The 19986-nt window shown below is 43.9% G+C and overlaps 1 protein-coding gene across 4 annotated transcripts; it reads right to left on the bottom strand.

Annotated features, from left to right (window-relative positions):
• Positions 1-2303: 2303 nt before the first annotated feature.
• LOC132664191 (cystatin-9-like) lies at positions 2304-8681 on the bottom strand. Of its 4 annotated transcripts, none has more exons than XR_009603509.2 (4): positions 8362-8659; positions 6496-6615; positions 5442-5611; positions 2504-2590 (listed from the first exon to the last, which is right to left on the bottom strand). XR_009603509.2 is itself a non-coding variant. In XM_060610758.3 (3 exons), exons 1-3 carry the CDS (start codon positions 8599-8601, stop codon positions 2501-2503), a joined length of 444 nt encoding a protein of 147 aa, XP_060466741.1. In that variant the 5' UTR covers positions 8602-8681; the 3' UTR covers positions 2304-2500. The 4 variants fall into 4 exon arrangements, 2 of the variants coding, with proteins under 2 accessions (XP_060466741.1, XP_060466726.1); XR_009603510.3 differs by lacking the exon at positions 2504-2590 and adding an exon at positions 3519-3604; XM_060610758.3 differs by lacking the exons at positions 5442-5611; positions 6496-6615 and adding an exon at positions 3491-3604 and having other exon boundaries at positions 2304-2590; positions 8362-8681.
• Positions 8682-19986: the final 11305 nt, after the last annotated feature.

Genomic DNA, 19986 nt, shown 5'->3' with positions numbered 1-19986 from the left:
GGAATGTACAGAGTCATGCTAAGGCTCACGCATATGGCAAGGACTGCAGGCTGCTGGGATATATTCTCATGTACATCACCTGCCAGCTCCCCCTCCCCCAGGTTCCAACCCCCCTTATCCTTTTGGCCCCAATGGGAGAAGCCTGGGCATCCTCCAAGGCCTCCTCAAGCTTTCCACTTTGTTGTTACTTTGTGTTCAGTCCTGTATTTACTTGAGGCTATATCATGACCCTGACACCCTGGAAAAGTTGAGGAAAGTGTCAATGTCCCTGGTAGTTGGTGAAGTGGCCACAGAGCAGAACACTATTAATATGTGAAGAGCATTTGATAGCCACTACAGCTATTTTCAAGGCTTCAGGTCTTGACCCAGAGACTGAGGCTGACAGGTCAACCAACAGCTAGGGTGGTGGAGTCAACACTTGACTCACGTTTCAGGAGAAGAAGAAGCCCTCCTGAGACTAAGCCATGGACTGGGCCTCTTTTCCTTTCTGGGAATTGAGACCTGGCCAGGCAGCTGAATTATGTTTCTAGCAACTTGCTGCCTCTGTCTCTGCCTCTGGCAGGGCTTTGCCTAAGGACCTACCTATGGCAACAGTGAGTATGCAGAAACCCATTTCCCTGTACCTTTAACACACAGACTCTGGAAAAGAAGCAGGCAGGACCACCCCAAACCAATAAGGATGGACAGGGTAAGGGAGAGGGGTGTTCCCACAAGAACTAGTCTCTCAGTCCTACACTTATTAAAAAGCTGGAACACCTGAAACATGTACTCACCCTCAGGGCCTTGGGCACAGTAGAAACTGTGACAAAATCCCTACTCTCTGTAGATTCCCATGGGAGAAGGAGGGGCGGAACGATTAACGAAGCCCCACAAATGTGATCTGGTACAAAATTTAGTGAGACCCTGCCAGGAACCACAACTTGATGCCTTACCTTGTTGGCTCCACTCCCCCAGTTCCAGGAGGTGGGATGAGCTCACAAAGGGCCTGGACAGTTACCTCTCCCATTCCCACCACAGGAGACTGTCTCCTAGAGCTACATGATGGTACTTCAGTAGAATTAGTGGAATTGACTGTGGAAAATATGTTGGGATCACAGTGGATAAAGAGGCCCCTTTATGCTTCCCTCTGTGGATTGAGGCACAACTCAGAACAGACCAATGTGGGAGTAGGCAGGAGGGTGGTGGGTGGGAGGATCTTCAGAAAAATCTACTCAAGTCTGGGACTAGGTGGGGGTGCTGTGGGACAAGAGCACAGCTGTGTCCATGCTGAGTGATGCTCAGCCAGCAGCAAGGATGCCCACTGCCAGGCTCTCCCCCGTCTCTGTCTGGAATAATAGGAAGCCCATCCAGGTCTCTATGGAGGATAAGCCCTGAAGACATCTAATACCACATGTCTGCTGAATCCCCAGTGAGACCCTGTGAGGCAGGCTGGAGGATGTAGATAATTCATTTGGGAGATGATCACAAGGGCACACACACAAAAAAAAGGGAGGCAGAAGAGGGAGAAGTCAATGTGGCTGTTGTTATGGGTCACTGAGCAGCCATGGGTTTTGTCCTGCAGGAGAGTGTGATACCCTGTGGATCTTGCCTCTGACAGCCTCTCTGAGGCTGGGATATTGGGCCCTTCCATACTACAGCCCCACCTGGGGATGGAATGTTGCCTTACTTCTCCCCACTGAGGTGTGCCTGCTCTGCTTCTGGAGTGCCACTTGCACAGAGGAAGCCTTGAGCAGAAACTGAGGGAGACAAGGACATTGGGGTGAAGCAGGGAATGTCAGCCACCGGGTAGTCCAACTGCATGGGCACTGAAGGGATGACTGGTTAAGTGGTGCTGCCACAGCTTGAGAACCAAATGTGGCCCCTGCCTGTGTGTAAATACAGTCTGACTGGAATACAACACTCTTATTTGTGTTCATATTGTCTATGGTACTTTCAAGGCGACACTGGGGAGTTGAGAACAAGACCATTGGACCCTCAAAGGACAAAAGTTTGCCAAATTTTCTTCTAGAAGATTCACAAGACAGGTGCCACATTTGTCCTGAGGGCCAAGGGCCTGTCTGGGTTCATCTTTTACTTTGGGTTGCCTTCAGAGTCATGGTCATTGCACATCTGGAGATATAGGTCATCCCCCATGAGCCCAGAACAGCAGCTCAGAAGCACTTGTGCTTCTAGATTTTGCCACCTGGAACTGGCCCAGAGGTCGTAGAGGGAAGAAAACTCACACACTTGGGACCATGAGGTTTCCCTGATGGATGATTCCTTCACTTGTTCATCCCCTCCTTCTGGAACCCTGACACACAAAGCTTCTTGAAATGCTGATTTTTAATAATCTATTCTATATGAAAAAAATGGACAATGAGGAATTTCCATAATGGCTGGAAGTGAGATCCAGGCACTTGCTAGAAAACAAACAGAGCTGGTGTTGCACAGCCACTGAAGAGACACCTATAAGGAGCAACTGGATCCAGAACAGCCACAGTCAGGCAGGGTATAGCAGCACTCAATGGAAGCCCTCGAAGCAAACATTGTACAGGTGTTTGAAGGTGGTTTCCCAGGGTATAGTGGCAATGGTGAAGAAGCCGTTGAAAGTCTGAGGGATCAAGCACAGGTGGAAGGTGAATGGAGAGTGGTGGAAAACAGAGACTCTAGCTCTCAACACAGCACACATCCCAACCACACCTCCTGAGATGAGCAGCTGGGGATGCAGGCTGTGGACCTCAGGTGCATCTCTGCCTGAGCCCTGTCTGTTTTGTGCCTGGGGCCTTGTCCTGACCTCAAGGGCTCCTGTACCATGTTCTCATCCTTAGACAAGTGGACGTCAGGGGAACACTCAGGTGGATGCAGTGTGACCCAGGCCCCTAGTAGAGCATTAGGGTGCTCTCTCCCAGGGGATGCTATGTCAGAGTAGCCCCTTGTACCAGGTGGTCATGTCCCTGAGCTGGGGTTCACCTTGAACTTTTCCCCTGGAGCAGCAGCTGATAGATCAGTGGGATGCAGGTCAGGGCATGGGAGGGAGGAGTGTGGGATTCTCCTCAACCCTCACACCCTCATGCACTCGGCAGAGACAAGAGAACCTCAGAAATAGCCACAACAGGCCAGGTGATGTAGCCCATCCTGACATGCCCCTCTCCTGAAGGCAGGAGAGGGAGATGGATAAAGCTCAGAGAAGGGACTTCCTGTCTCAGCCCCAGGAGACATGGACCCTTGTGGCCAGGAGCAACCTGACCCCACTATGGCCCGTGGGACAGGTGCTAGAATGAGGTGAGTGGACAGAGTCAGTTATGACATTGGCTAGGGGCCTACCAGTGGACCCTGGGCCTGGCCTGCCTGGCTCATTCCTACTGAAGCACCAGCCATGAGTGTGACAGGGCCGGTTTCTCCCTCACTCCTTTGTGTCCCAAGGAATGGCACTGTTATCTACTCCCCCTCCCCCCCTGCCCCAAGCTGTAACGTCAGCTATGTAACACAAGGGGTCTTCTGTGTGTCTTACATTGTTCAGCTCTGGGCTTTCTTGGAAGGGACAGTTGTCAATGTCATCATCAAATTTCCCACATTTGGTTCTGCAAAGCTCCAGCTCCATGGAGAAGGCCAGGCTCTCTTCTATCTGTGGTATATGGAGACATTAGATGCCAACCTACCATGGTTCTGTTGAGCAGCTGCTAGTGTAGATCCATGCAGTGTAGGGAGAGCTCAAACACTCCCCCACTAGGGAGATGCCTCTGGGGCTGGGTCAACTTGCTGGGGGTAAGGCCAAGCTTGGGGAATTCACAGCAAAGAGGCCTGTGATTGGTATTCAGGCCAGGGGGAGACGCCATCTGAGTCATACACCATTAATACATCACACCCTGGAGCTCCAAGTCCCTAGATGCCCCTGGGAGACCCGGCCTGACATCCAGTATGCTTCTGAAGCTGCAGCAGCACTCCTGGGGCACAGGTGCCCAGTGCCCAGTGTCTAGGTTGGTGTTGGCTCTGTAGAGTTTGTTGAGTAACATCAGTCCCAGAGTGGGAGACTCATCTACAGCCCCATTGTCACACCTGCCACCTGCCAAACAATAGGAAAAGGCCCTGCAGTGCTGATGGAATACTCCCATGTAGGCGTGCACACACCCACACATGAACATGGCTTCTGGATACTTCTTGTCTTATTACAAAGCGCTGCTGGAATTCTCTCTACTCCTCTCCACTCTATTCTGCTTCATTCCATCCCATACCCTCCCTCCACCTTCCATTTTCCACAATACCCAAACTCAGTGCAAGTGCAGATCTGGGAAACCCACAGCAGAGGTGCAGCCTGAGAGAGCTTGGGTGGCAGACCCAGCCGGGAGCTGGCACTGCAGCGTGTGTGAGTGTGTATGTCTGTGAATGAGTGTGTGTGTGCACATTGGGGGCCCAGGACTTTCCTCTATCTCTCTCTGGACCTCTTCCCTGAGGGCCAGAGGGAAGGGCAGTAGGAGCTCCACCCTGCATGAGCTCCAGCCTCTGTGGACGCTGCAGTGGCTCCCTGTGGCTCAGCCTAGAATCATACATTCCTGGGAGGTCCATCCAGGTCTCTGTAGAGGATGAGCCCTGAAGATGTCTGCTGTAGAGGATGAGCCCTGTAGCATACATGTCTGCTGTAAGTCCCCAGGGAGACCCTGCAATGAAGACTTTCTGGGGCAAGTAGTGCATTTAGGAAGTGATGACGGGGGACACAGAGAGGAAGGGAAGCAGAGGAGGGAGAAAGTTAATGTGGCTGTTTTATGAGTCACTGAGCAGCCACGAGTTTTGTCCTGCTGAAGTGTGTGAGAACCCTGTGATTCTCATCTCTGGCTGCCAGTCTGAGGTTGGGACCCTAAGCCCTTCCCCACTGAAGCTTTTCCTGGGGGTGAAGTGCTGTCCATAGTCCTTATCTTTCCCCACTGAGATGTGTGTCCTCTGCTGGTGAAGTGCCACTGGTACAGAGAAAGCCTTGCTAACCAAAGCTAGGGGTGGAAGAAGATATTGATGTGGAGTATGGAGTGTCAAGTCCTGGGGTCACCAGCTGCACTGGCACTAGAGGAAAATCTGTGTGGGGGTGGGAGGCATCCATGGCCTTGAGGACCGAATCCGATCCTTGCCTGTGTGTGTGTAGATACAGTCTCACTGAAAGACAACATTGTAATATGTGTTCACATTCTCTATGGAGCTTTAAAAGCAACATTGAGACAATGATAATAAGACTAATGACTTACTAAAGCAGAGGTCCTAGAGGGAAGAGAACTCACACACTTGGGACTATGATGTTTCCCTGCTGGATGATTTCTTCACTTGCTTGTCCCATCCTTCTGGAACCATGCCACACAAAGCTTCTTGGAATGCTAATGTTTAATGATTTTTCTATATGAAGTAATGAGGAATTTTCACAATGCCCCAATAGGAGATACCAGATATTTACAAATAAAGAGAACAAAACTTGGACCTACTCAACCACTGAAAGGCCACCCACAGGACATCACTGGTGTCCCAGAGGAGAGCAGCCAGAGCTAGATGGGCTGGAGTCTCATTTGTGGAAGCCATCCAAGCAGGTCTTGTTCCAGAGTTCAAACAGTGTTAACCAGGGCTCACTGGCGATGGTGAAAAAGCAGGTGATGATCTGAGGGTCAAGCACAGGGATGGAAGGTGAGTGGAGAGTGGTTAGAAATAGTAGCTTCAGCATTAAACACAGCACACATCCCAATCACACATCACAGGATGAGCAGCTGTGGGGCAGGCTGTGGCCCTCAGGTGCTTCCCCTTGCCTGTTCTGGACCTGGGCCCTTGTCCTGATCTCAGGGACTCCTGTGTCATTTTCTCATCTTTAGGCCAGTGGTCTCCAGGGGACCTTTAGGCTGACCCAGTGTAACCCAGACCCTTAGTAGAGCATTGGGGTGCTCTCTCCCAGGGGGTGCTAGCTCAGAAGAGCCCATCACTCCAGGTGAGGTATATCCCAGAGCTGGGGTTCACCTTGACCATTTCCCCTGGAGCTGCAGCTGATAAGTCAGTGGAACCTGGTCAAGGCATGGGAAGGAGGGTCATGGGTCCCTCCTCAATCCCCATGCCATTGATTCTTTTCTCAGTGGGACCTGAGAAAGCCATTTTGGCAAAGGTCATGTTGCCCATCTCAATATGCTCCCCATGAATTATTTAGAAAAAGGAGGTCAATAAAGACCAGAGAAGGGATATCCTATGGCCTTCCCAGGAGACCTGAATCCTCGTGACCAGGAGCAATCTGATACCACTGTGGCTTTGGGGACAGGCAGCTAGCATGGGGTGAGTATTCAGAATCAGTTCCCAGATTGGCTAGGGACCTACAAGTGGATCTTGGGGCTGGCTTTCCCAGCTGGCTCCAACTGCAGCACCAGCCATGGGTGTGACAAGGCCTGAAGCTCCCTCACTCCTCTGTGTCTCAAGGAATGGCACTGTCATCTTCACCACCTCCCCTCAGCTCCATGCTGCATTCTCAGCTGTGTAACCCAAAGGACCTGCTGTGTGTCTTACATTGTTCTTCTCTGAACTTGCTTGAAAGGGACAGTTGTCAATATCTTCATCAAATTTCCCACATCTTGTTCTTCTAAGCTGAAGCTCAAAAGAGAATGCCAATGTGCTGTCCTCCTTGAACTGTTACAGACATGGACATTAACATGAGAACCCACCTCATGGTACCCTTGAGCAACTGCTACTATAGATCCATGCAGTGTAGAGACAGCCCCAAACACTCCTCCACTAAGGAGCTTCCTTTGGGGCTGTGTCACCTTGCTGGGGGTAAGGCCAAGCTTGGGGAATTCAGAGCAAAGAGGCCTGTGGTTGATATTCAGGCCAGGGGGAAATGCCAGCTGAGTCATTCAGCATTAATACATCACACCCACTGCCCCATGTCCCCAAATACCCCAAGGAGACCGAGCCTGACGTCCAGCATGCTTCTAAAGCTACAACAGCACGCCTTGGGCACAGGTGCCCAGGGCCTGGCAGGGTGTTGTCTCTGTAAGAGTTTGCTGAGTAACAGCCCCAGAGTGGGAGGCGCATCTACAGCCCCATTGTCACACCTGTCACCTGCCTGGCAATAGGAAAATGCCCTGCAATGCTGCCGGAACACTCACATGTACAGACACATGTGTGAGCACACACACACACACACACACACACACATAACACACACACACACACACACGCACATGAACATGGCTTCTGGATACCTCTTGTTCTAATACAAAGTACATTCTGATTTTTTTTTATCTCTTCTCCACTCTATTATGCTTCATTCCATCCCATAACCCCCACTCCACTCTCCATTTCCCCCAACTCCCAAACTGAGTGCAAGTGCAGATCTAGGAAACCCACAGTAGAGAGAGCCCAGCCTGAGAGAGCTTGGGTGGCAGACCCAGCTGGAAGCTGGCATTGCAGTGTCCACAGAGGGTGGAGCTCATGCAGGGTGGAGCTCCCACTGCCCTTCCCTCAGGCTCTCAGGGCAGAGGTCCAGAGGGAGAGAGAGGAAGGTCCTGGGCTCCCAATGTACACACACAATTCTCTCACAGACATACATACTTACATACACTTGCTGTATGTTCACACTCACAGACATACCACACACTAACCCACACTCACTCACACTCATACCTACACACACAAAAAGTCACACACTCACTCAAAAATTAATACTAACACACATATACACTTGCACTCAAATTCACTGAGACACTCACACCCACACTTACACACCCCAAACCCCTTCATACACACAACCAGACCTGTTCCTGTTAGAGCCCCTGTGAAAATGGCATTCTTGGCTGCATTCTGTAGACTCTCCGTTATAAGAACAGTACTCCAGGATTGAGAACCATGGTCTAGGAAGAGTATGGGAGGAGTGCAGAGAAGAGGCCCTGAGGTCACAGTGGCTGCTCTGGATGAGGAAGAATCCTTTCTCCCTGGATCCTCCATCCCCACTCCCTCCTCTCTTGGTGTCTGTTCTCTGTTCCTGTTTGCATATGTTTTCTTAGAATATTTCTTCATTATGTCTCCTCTGCATTTCTCAATCTGTCTCCTTCTCCTCCTTTCTGTCTTGGTCTTTGCCTTACTCAGGATCATTTCATAGGACTACCATTCCATAGTCCATATTTTGATCATCAATAAGTAACTTCTAAAAATGATGAAGAGGAAAACATCTTACATGTGGTATACATTGAGCTGGATGTTTGCATTTTTAAATTGTTTCTTTCATAAAACTGTAACTAACTGTGGTGTTTGTATTTTTGCTGTATTACGGACTTCAGATGGTGAACAATATCCCTAGATAGGACCCCTGACTGCACCTCTGATACTGACTTCATAGCAAGTGCTGGTAATTAGGCCAGAAGATGTGGTACATACCTGCTCTCTCCTGGGCTTTAAGATGTGCACCAGCCTGTAGGCATTTGTATCGTTGCTCTGCAGGTTGAATATGTGTATGGCATATTCCACAGTTGCAAGTAAGTAGCTCATCGTAGGTTTTTCATCTTCACTCTCTACTTCTTCCAGGAACTCAGAACCTAAGAGAAGCAGCAGCATGGCCCAGGGCAGAGCCCACCGGCACCGCCAGTTTGGAATGACTACAGATACTTGGACACCCATGGCCTTTGTCCTTCTAGCTCAGGCTCCCACTGAGCCTCCTTGGGCATTGGTCCAGTATATCAGCTTCAGAGCAACTCCTCCCTCTGGATCTCCTCTCTGCTATTATACCCTGTCCCTTCCCACATGTCACCCTGACTCCCCCATCCCAAGCTGCATAATTGCCTCCTGTCTAGAGAGGGGGGCAAGCTCAGGCAGGGTGGTTTGAAAAGAACCAGCAGTGAGAGGGAGGGGTCCCCTGTAGCTGATTTCCAGACAACCTCTCCCTCAGCACCTCACTGGAGAGGGACTTCATTTGTATGCCCCAGAATCAAAGGCTGAAACAAGGACACAAGAGCAAGAGGTAGAAGTGGAAGGTGATCCCAGGGCAAAACAGTAGAACAAGAGCCACTGAAACAAGGACAGAGCCAAAAGGTTGAGTTAGTTGCCAAGAGTTAGCTTTGGGGGAGACAGAAGGCATCCTGTCCAGAGAAAATGGGTATCCTGTGAAGGAAAGACCATGGAGGTCTTGATGGGTCCATGTGTCTGTGTCCCTCCTCAGCTTCTCAGCCCACCTTGAGCAGGAGAGCAGATAAGGCTCATTGACTCCTGGGATTATGCCAGGCTATGGGAGTTTGAGATCCCGGAAGCAGGAGGTTCCAGCTGAGCTCACTGCATCTCCCTTTGCACTTCTCAGCCATGTGCTCAGCCTGGGGGCCTGGCTGGATGATGTAAGAGTCCTCTCTCCAAAGGTGTTGCAGCAGGGTGACCCTTGACACACCCTGGGCCTATAGATCCCTTTGTAGGAATTTGCTTTAGGGGAGGGAGGGTGGAGTAAGAGACAGACCCAGAGCAAAGCCAGTGAGCTTCGAGATAGCTGAGCTGTGACCAGTAGGTGAGCATAGGTGCCCTCTAGTGGCCTTGGTTCTCAGGGTTCAGTGGACACAATCTCTTGTGTGCAGTCTGGGTTCTAGAGAAAGACCCTCACAGCCTCCATCTGGAATAGCAAATGAGGCCCTGGAAGAACTAAAGAACACATCTTTCCAAACAAGGCTTCAGCTCTGTGCCTGTGAAAGGCTTCAGCACATGTCTGCAGCTACTTGTGAACTCAGGGGGACCAGAATGCCCTGAAGGCCTGTGGACACCCAGGACCCTGGACCTTTTCCTCACTCAGGATTCTGACCCAGTCAAGTCTGGCAAGGCTGGAGAGTTTGCATCTTCACCTGCTCCTGGGGGATGCTGCTGGTCCTGGTCCTGGACCACATTTTGGGGAGCACAGTTCTGAGTGAGTCCCTGGAGAGGATGCCGCTGAATCACAATAAGTCACCCAAGTGTAGGGCATGGGCCCAAGCTGAGGCTGGTTTGTAGAGGCTGCAGTGGATCAGGGAAGGGGTTGCCACTCCTTGCCTGCTGTAAGATTTCAGACCCCCAGGCCTCAGTGACCATATGGCCCTATGGATGGAAAAAAGGCTGCTTTGAAGCTGGCAGCCTGTTCTCATGCACAGAGGCCCTCAGAGCTGGCGTCCTTCCCAGGATGAGGCCTCTCAAAACTCATTCTCACATTAAACAATGCCCATGAATTGACTGATTCATTTTTCTTTTCTATAGTCAGCTATTGTGATAAGTGTTGTGCCAAATATTTCTTTTTTATGTAGTAAAACCTTGGTTTGTGAGCATAATTCATTTTGGAGTGATGCTTGTAATAGAAAGCACTTGTATATCACAGTGAATTTCAAGAACCATTGGCTCAGTTGTGATCATGTGATGTTTGGCATCACATAGTACTTGTATGACAAGACATCACTTGTTTATCAAGTTAAAATTTATTAGAAATGTTTGCTCAGGTTGCAGAACACTTGCAGAACAAGTTACTCGGAATCCAAGGTTTTACTGTTTTTATTTTTATACCTGATTATTCTTTCTTTGTAAGCAAATTTTCCAGATGTTCAATTGCTTATTTTATATTGTTTAACTTATTCAGAATTTTGAATACACATTTTGTAAATGTCCCCTGTAATTGTTCTTGAAAAAAATTTTTCCCAAGTCATATTGATGATGATTCTATCTATATTGGCTTCTCCAGACAGTAAGCAATTGCTTTACCCTCTGATAAGTCCAAATCTCAATCACTGACCTTTCTAGGAATACTCTGTACCTGTTTATCCATCCTGGAAGCCCCTCCAGCCTTGATATAGGTTGCTTGGTGCTATTTTCCCCTTCAGAGTTACCCTACACCTTTATATTTTTTAAAACTGCAATATACCTGATGCTGCCATATATGTTTCCATGTCATGGAGGTATTCTTATTTTCCTCAGAGATGTGGAGAGCTTTGGTGAGTCTCACACACATGGCAGGGACTTCAGACAGCTGGAGTAGGTCCTTATGTACATTACCAGACAGTCCCTCGTCCCCTGCTCTAGCATTCTTCCTCCTTTCTTTGTTACCTAAGGGGGAAGGCTAGGCAGCTATTCACCACTTCATTGCTACTTTGTGTGCAGTCCTGTATTTATTTTTCCTAGGATGTGTCCAGACTCTGACACCGTGGGAATGCCGAGAGTAGTGTCCAGTGTCCCCTGGCTGGTGCAGAAGAGACCACAGAGCTGAGCTTTTGATAACCAACATAGGTATGCTCTTCTAATGTCCCACATGATTCCCGACTACAGGCCTGGGAATTCATTCCTGAGAATGTTTGTCAGAAATCTTGGCTTTCAGGTGGTTCCAGGGAATGGAAATTGCCCCTACCAACACATAGTGTCAGGTGTTCATGTCCAGATATGTCTTGCCTTCCAAGGTTGCCCAGTGTTCTGGCTGTTATCATTGTGCGGGACCAATTTCTAGCCCCCGTTGGTGAAGCTTGGGAACAAAGCCTGTCCCCACAGCCTATGAGTCCAGGGCACAGAGCCAGGCTGTTGCATTGGCAGATGCCCACAGCTGGTGAGGCATCACTGGAGGTGGCATTAGCTCTGACCCTTACATGGGCAAGTGTATAGTCTAAAACAGCATTTCCTTCAGATTATTGCTTTCACGCACTGTCCACTTCCAGCAAATGTGAGGCAGGCCTCCCAGTGTGCTAAATTAGTAATGCCCCTCTGCAGTGAGCTCCCTGAGTGTTCCTGCCTGAGCTGGGGCCATTTCCATCAAGCGTTGGGCTCCAGTGATTTTTAGGCAAATTCCCCACAGTCAGGGTTGCATATTGCCCCTCTCTTAGGATATGTCTGTATAAATGTCCATTCTTAGGTCATTCAAACATTGTCATTCTCTGTTTTAAGATGATTATTTCTACGGCATTGATTTCAAAATGATCAGTGAGGATCATCTCTCTGCTGGTAAGATATTCCATTCTAGAACATCTCTGTAGAATAATCTCATGACAAAAAGAGTCAAGGGCATAAAAGTGGTTCTGTCCACCATCTCATTATTGACACGGAAACAACAATATCCCAAGGAAGTATTTAAAATTTAGTCTTAAGTGCTTGTTCCAAGACTGAGGTATGGTGTGTGTGTGTGGCATGGGGACTGTAGCTGCAGGGTGATTCGTTGCTCAGATGGTACTAGGATTTAAAAGGTTCACAATGAAATCAAGGTGGCCTGTCTCAAGTCTTTCCTGCCGTTGCCCCAATAGACTCATTGACCATCATATTAGACTCATTGACCATCATATTACAATGTGGTTAATAACAATTCTTGTCTTTAGCTCACAAAAGAGTTTGACTGTTGTAGAAGAAACAAAAAGAGGACACATTGATATTTCAGTTTGGCTTTTGAACAGTGGAGACCCTCTTTCTTGCTGGATTAAGGATGGGAGGATGAGACTCAGGTTGTCCCTAGATCTCATCTCAGCATGCTGCGGAGGCTGAGGCACAGGATCGGATCATGCAAGGACATCAGGCAATAGAAGGAGTACCCAAGGGAAAAAAGTCAATTGTTGTGGGCTCCAAAGAAGCAACTTTCCTAACTAGTGGGGAGAGGGGGCTTTGCATTTTAGTTTCAACCAGGTCTGTGTGTCTATCTATCTATCTATCTATCTATCTATCTATCTATCTATCATCATCATTATATATCTCTATCTATCATCTATCATCTGTCAATTATCTATCTTTCACGTCATTTTATACACACACACACACACACACACACACACACACACACACACACATTCTTTTTCTTGGTTAAATCAACCTTAATTATCATTTCAATGTCTGTGGGTCAGAAATTCAAGTGTGACTTAGCTGGTACATCTTGCCCAGAGTTTCATGATGCTATGGTTGAGATGAGATGACAGCAGGGGTTGTTGTCACCTAAAGACTTGACTGGGCTGGATGATCTACTTCTAAGAGATCTGTCCCTATGACTGTTGGTTGGAGGCCACACTTCCTAACCAGTTGTGTTAGGAATACTCATGGGCCTTTTTTTTTCTTTTTTGACATAAAAAGAAAATTTTTTATTTACTTTTTTCATTTTTTCAAAATTTATATCCAAGTTAGTTAGCATATAGTGCAATAATTATTTCAGGAGTAAAGTCCAGTGGTTCCTCCCCTACATATAACCCCAGTGCTCGTCCCAACAGTTAACTGTCCTCCTTAATGCCCCTTGACCATTTATCCCATTCCCCCACCCAAAACTCCTCCAGCAACTCTCAGTTTGTTCTCTGTGTTTATGAGTCTCTTATGTTTTGTCCTCCTCCATGTTTTTATATTATTTTTGCTTCCCTTCCCTTATGTTCATCTATTTTGTATCTTAAATTCCACATATGAGTGAAGTCATATGACATTTGTCCTTCTCTGATTTCGCTTAGCATAAGTGAAATGCTCTAGTTCCATTCACATTGATGCAAATGACAAGATTTCATTCTTTTTGATTGCTGAGTAATATTCCATTGTATATATATGCCACATCTTTTTTTAATTTTATTTTTAATTTTTAAAAATTTATATCATAATTAGTTCGCACATAGTGAAACAATGATTTCAGGAGTAGATTCCTTAATGCCCCTTACCCATTTAGCCCATCCCCCCTCCCACAACCCCTCCAGCAACCCTGTTTGTTCTCCATATTTATGAGTCTCTTCTGTTTTGTCCCCTCCCTGTTTTTATATTATTTTTGTTTTCCTTCCCTTATGTTCATCTGTTTTGTCTCTTAAAGTCCTCATATGAGTGAAATCATATGATTTTTATCTTTCTCTGACTAATTTCACTTAGCGTAATACCCTCCAGTTCCATCCACGTAGTTGCAAATGGCAAGATTTCATTCTTTTTGTTTGCCGAGTAATACTTCATTGTGTGTGTGTGTGTGTGTGTGTATACACACACACACATCTTCTTTACCCATTCATCAATTGATGGACATTTGGGCTCTTTTCATACTTTGGCTATTGTTGATAATGCTGCTATAAACATGGGGGTGCATGTGTCCCTTCAAAACATTACACCTGTATCCCGTGGATAAATGCCTAGTAGTGCAATTGCTGGGTCTTGAGATAGTTCTATTTTTAGTTTTTTGAGGAACTTCCATACTGTTTTCCAGAGTGGCTGCACCAGCTTGCATTGCCACCAACAATGCAAAAGAGATCCTCTTTCTCTGCATCCTCGCCAACATCTGTTGTTGCCTCAGTTGTTAATGTTAGCCATTCTGACAGGTGTAAGGTGGTATCTCATGTGGTTTTGATTTGTATTTACCTGATGATGAGTGATATTGTGCATTTTTTCATGTGTCAGTTGGCCATCTGGATGTCTTCCTTGGAGAAGTGTCTATTCATGTCTTTTGCCCATTTCTTCACTAGATTATTTGTTTTTTGGGTGTTGAGTTTGATAAGTTCCTTATAGATTTTGCATACTAACCCTTTATCTGATATGTCATTTGAAAATATCTTCTCCCATTCTGTCAGTTGCTTTTTAGTTTTGCTGATTGGTTCCTTCACTGTGCAGAAGCTTTTTATTTTGATGAGGTCCCACTAGTTCATTTTGCTTTTGTTTCCCTTGCTTACGGAGACGTGTTGAATAAGAAGTTGCTGTGGGCAAGATCAAAGAGGTTTTTGCTTGCTTTCTCCTCAAGGATTTTGATTGCTTCCTGCTTTCATTGAGGTATTTCATCCATTTTGAGTTTATTTTTGTGTATGGTATAAGAAAGTGGTCCAGGTTCATTCTTCTGCATGTCGCTGTCCAGTTTTCCCAGCACCACTTGCTGAAAAGACTGTCATTGTTCCATTGGATATTCTTTCCTGCATTGTCAGAGATTTGTTCATCATACGTTTGTGGGTTCATTTCTGGGTTGTCTATTCTGTTCCATTGATTTGAGTGTCTGTTCTTGTGCCAGTACCATACTGTCCTAATGATTACAACTTTGTAGTACAGCTTGAAGTCTGGGATTGTGATGCCTCCTGCTTTGGTTTTATTTTTCAAGATTGTTTTGGCTATTTGGGGTCTTTTATGGTTCCATACAAATTTTAGGATTATATGTTCTAGCTCTGTGAAGAATGCTGGTGCTACTTTGATAGGGATTGCGTTGAATATGTAGATTGTTTTGGGTACTATCGGCATTTTAACAATATTTGTTCTTCCTATCCATGAGCATGGAATCTTTTTCCATTTCTTTGTATCTTCTTCAATTTCTTTCATCAGCTTTCTATAGTTTTCAGTGTATAGATTTTTCACCTTTTTGGTTAGATTTATTGCTAGGTATTTTATGGTTTTTTGGTGCAACTGTAAATGGGATCGATTCCTTGATTTCTCTTTCCATTGCTTCATTGTTGGTGTATAGGAATGCAACTGATTTCTGTGCATTGATTTTATATCCTGCAACTTTGCTGAATTCATGAATCAATTCTAGCAGTTTTTTGGTATAATCTTTTGGGTTTTCCATATAGAGTATCATGTCATCTGCAAAGGGTGAAAGTTTGACCTCCTCCTGGCTGATTTGGATGCCTTTTATTTCTTTGTGTTGTCTGATTGCAAAGGCTAAGACTTCCAATACTATGTTGAATAACAGTGGCGAGAGTGGACATCCCTTGTCTTTTTCCTGACCTTAGGGGGAAAGCTCTCACTTTTTCCCCATTGACGATGATATTAGCATTGGGTTGTTCATATATGGCTTTTATGATCTCGAGGTATGCTCTTTCTATCCCTACTTTCTTGAGGGTTTTTATCAAGAAAGGATGCTGTATTTTGTCAAATACTTTCTCTACATCTATTGGGAGGATCATATGGTTCTTGTCCTTTCTTTTATTGATGTGATGAATCACATTAATTGTTTTGTGGATATTGAACCAGCCTTGCATCCTAGGTATAAATCCCACTTTGTCATAGTGAATAATTTTCTTAATGTATTGTTGGATCTGGTTGGCTAATATCTTGTTGAGGATTTTTGCATCCATGTTCACCAGGGAAATTGGTCTATAGTTCGCCTTTTTAGTGGGGTCTCTGTCTGGTTTTGAAATCAAGGTAATGCTGGCTTCATAGAAAGAATTTGGAAGTTTTCCTTTCATTTCTATTTTTTGGAACAGTTTCAAAAGAATAGGTGTTAATTCTTTCTTAAATGTTTGGTAGAATTCCCCTGGAAAGCCTTCTGGCCCTGGACTCTTGTTTTTTGGCAGAGTTTTGATTATTAATTCAATTTCCTTACTGGTTATGGGTCTGTTCAAATTTTCTATTTCTTCCTGTTTCAGTTTTGGTAGTGTGTATGTTTCTATAAATTTGTCCATTTCTTCCAGATTACCCATTTTATTGGAATATAATTGCTCATAATATTCTCTTATTATGGTTTTTATTTCTGTTGTGTTGGATGTGACCTCTCCTCTTTCATTCTTGATTTTATCTATTTGGGCCCTTTCCTTTTTCTTTTTGATCAAACTGGCTAGTGGTTTATCAATTTTGTTAATTCTTTCAAAGAACCAGCTTCTGTTTTCATTGATCCATTCTACTGTTTTCTGTTTTTTTGGTTTTTTTTTTGGTTTTGATAATATTAATTTCTGCTATAATCTTTATTATTTCCTGTCTTCTTCTGGTTTGGGGTTTTATCTGTTGTTCTTTTTCCAGCTCCTTAAGGCTTAAGGTGAGGTTGTGTATCAGATCTTTCTTCCTTCTTTAGGGAGGCCTGGATTGCTATATACTTTCCTCTTATGACTGCCTTTGCTGTGTCCCAGAGGTTTTGGGTTGTGGTGCTATCATTTTCATTGACTTCCATATGCTTTTTTAATTCCTCTTTAACTGTTTGTTTAGTCTATTCATTATTTAGTAGGATGTTCTTCAGTCTCCAAGTATTTGTTACCTTTCCAAATTTTTTCTTGTGGTTGATTTCAAGTTTCATAATGTTGTGGTCTGAAAATATGCACGGTATGATCTCAGTCTTTGTACTTACTTAGGGCTGATTTGTGTCCCAGTGTATGGCCTGTTCTGGAGAATGTTCCATGTGCACAGGAGAAGAATGTATATTCTGCTGCTTTAGGATGAAATGTTCTGAATATATCTGTTAAGTCCATCCGGTCCAGTGTGTCATTCAAAGCCATTGTTTCCTTATTGATTTTTTGATTACATGATCTGTCCATTGTTGTGAGTGGGGTGTTGAAGTCTCCTACTATTATGGTATTACTATCGATGAGTTTCTTTATGTTTGTGATTAATTGATTTATATATTTGGGTTCCTCCACATTTGGTGCATAAATGTTTACAATTCTTAGGTCTTCTTGGTGGATAGACCCCTTGGTTATGATATAATGCCTTTCTGCATATCTTGATCCAGTCTTTATTTTGAAGTCTAGATTGTCTGATATAAGTATGGCTACTTGGGCTTTCTTTTGTTGACCATTAGCACAATAAATGGTTCTCCATCCCCTTATTTTCAATCTGAAGGTGTCTTTAGGTCTAAAGTGGGTCTCTTGTAAACAGCATATAGATGGATCTTGTTTTCTTATTCATCCTGTTACCCTATGTCTTTTGATTGGAGCATTGAGTCCATTGACGTTTAGAGTGAGTACTGAAAGAAATGAATTTATTGCCATTATGATGCTTGTAGAGTTGGAGTTTCTGGTGGTGTTCTCTGGTCCTTTCTAATCTTTTGTTGCTTTTGGTATTTATGTATATATATATATATATATATATATATATATATATATATATATGTGTGTGTGTGTGTGTGTGTATATGTGTATATATATATGTGTGTGTGTGTATATATATATGTGTATATATATATATATATATATATTTTTTTTTTTTTTTAATCTTTTCTCCCCTCATAAAGTTCCCCTTAAAATTTCTTGCAGGGCTGGTTTAGTGGTCACAAACTCCTTTAATTTTTGTTTGTCTGGGAAACTTTTTATCTCTCCTTCTATTTTGAATGACAGCCTTGTTGGATAAAGAATCCTTGGCTGCATATTTTTCCGATTCAGCACACTGAATATATCCCACCACTCCTTTCTGACCTGCCACATTTCTGTGGATAGGTCTGCTGCAAACCTGATCTGTCTTCCCTTGTAGGTTAGGAACCTTTTTTCCCTTGCTGTTTTCATGATTCTCTCCTTGCCTGAGTATTTTGTGAATTTGACAATGATATGCCTTGTTGATGGTCGGTTTTTGTTGAATCTAATGGGGGTCCTCTGTGCTTCCTGGATTTTGATGTCTGTGTCTTTCCCCAGGTTAGAAAAGTTTTCTGCTATGATTTGCTCACATAACCCTTCTACCCCTATTTCTCTCTCTTCCTTTTCTGGGACCTCTATGATTCTGATGTTCCTTTTTAATGAGTCACTAATTTCTCTAATTCTTAAATCATGCTCTTTTGCCTTAATCTCCCTCTTTTTTTCTGCTTCATTATTCTCCATAAGTTTGTCCTCTATATCGCTGATTCTCTGTTCTGCCTCATCCATCCTTGCTGCCCCTGCATCCATCCATGATTGCAGCTCAGTTACAGCATTTTTAATTACATTCTGGCTATTTTTTGCTTCTTTTATCTATGCAGAAAGGGATTCTACTCTATTTTCAACGGTAGCTAATATTCTTATCGTGATTCTAAATTCTGGTTCAGACATTTTGCTTGTATCTGTGTTGGTTAAATGCCTGGCTGTCATTTCTTCGTGCTCTTTCTTTTGGGGTAAATTCATTCATTTTGTCATTTTGAAGGGAGAAAAGGAACTAATGAGGTAGAAAAATTGAAATAAAAAAATTAAAATTAAAAAATATTGAAATTAAAAATTAAAACACACACAGACACAAATCAAATAGATGATGCTAGATCCTAGGTGTGTTTTGGTCTGGGTGTTGAAAGTGGCTTGACATATTAGAGAAAAGAAAAAAGAAAAAAATGAGGTGGGAAGAAAAGAAAAGGAAATCGTTTGAGAATTTGAAAAAATGAATACACTGAAGTGGACTAAAATGAGATGGTAAGGGTAAAACATAATTTGAAAAAATATACACAAAAGTAAAGAGTATAGTAAAAAAAAAGTAAAGAAAAATATTTTAATAAAAATTAAAAATAAATATGATTTTTTTGTTTTCTGCATTTAAGAAAAAAGACAATAAATGAAAAGGAGAAAAAAGATGAAAAAATAAAAAGTAAATAAAAAAATAAATCGTTTGAAAATTTGAAAAAGTGAATACAGTGTGGTAGACTAAAATAAAATGATGAAGTAAAATTGATTTTTAAAAAATGTACTTAAAAGCAAAAAATACAGTAATGAAAATTAAATAAGAATATTATTAATTGAAATTGAAAGTAAAAATGATGTTTTTTCTCTTTCTGCATTCAAGAAAAAGAAAAGAAATGAAAAAGAGAAAAAAAGAAAAAGAAAGAAAAAAGAAAAAAAAGGAAATTGACTGAAAATTTGAAAAGGTGAATACACAGAAGTAGACTAAAATAAAATGATGGAAGTAAAGTAGAATTTGAAAAAAAATTACACAAAAATAAAAAAAATATGGTAATGAAAATTAGAGAATGATATTTTTAACAAAAATTGAAAATAAAAATGAATTTTTTCTCTTTCTGTATTCAAGAAAAAGAAAAGAATTGTGAGAGAAATAAAAATGAAAAAAAAAACAAGAAAATTGAATAGATGAACCTGCTAGCAGATTGAAGTAGGACTAAAATTGCTTCGTTTTCTCCTAGAAGTCAGTCTGTGTAGCTCTTTATAGTCCATAAATTAAGCCGGCAGTGAGACTTGTTTTCTTGAAGAACGAAATTGGCCCTGTTGGGCGGGGCTCAGTGTAACAGCTCTGCTCTCCACTAGATGGAGGTGATAGCTTACTGGAGTGGATTGTTGCGGAGCTTGTAGGTGCGTATGCACATGCGTGGGAGTGGTGTAAATGGCGCCACCCAGCTACACAGTCTGTTCTCTTGGATCAGCAATCGCACACCTGTCCTCTGTCTTCAGCTCTTGTCCAATCCCTGGTTTTTCACTCTCTGTGACCAGGTCCCAGGCAGTA

Source organism: Panthera onca, chromosome A3, assembly GCF_046562875.1.
Source record: "Panthera onca isolate mPanOnc1 chromosome A3, mPanOnc1 haplotype 2, whole genome shotgun sequence".
Lineage (NCBI taxonomy): Eukaryota > Metazoa > Chordata > Mammalia > Carnivora > Felidae > Panthera > Panthera onca.
The sequence above is the reverse complement of the archived record's forward strand: the minus strand, read 5'-3'. Positions and strand labels throughout refer to the sequence as shown.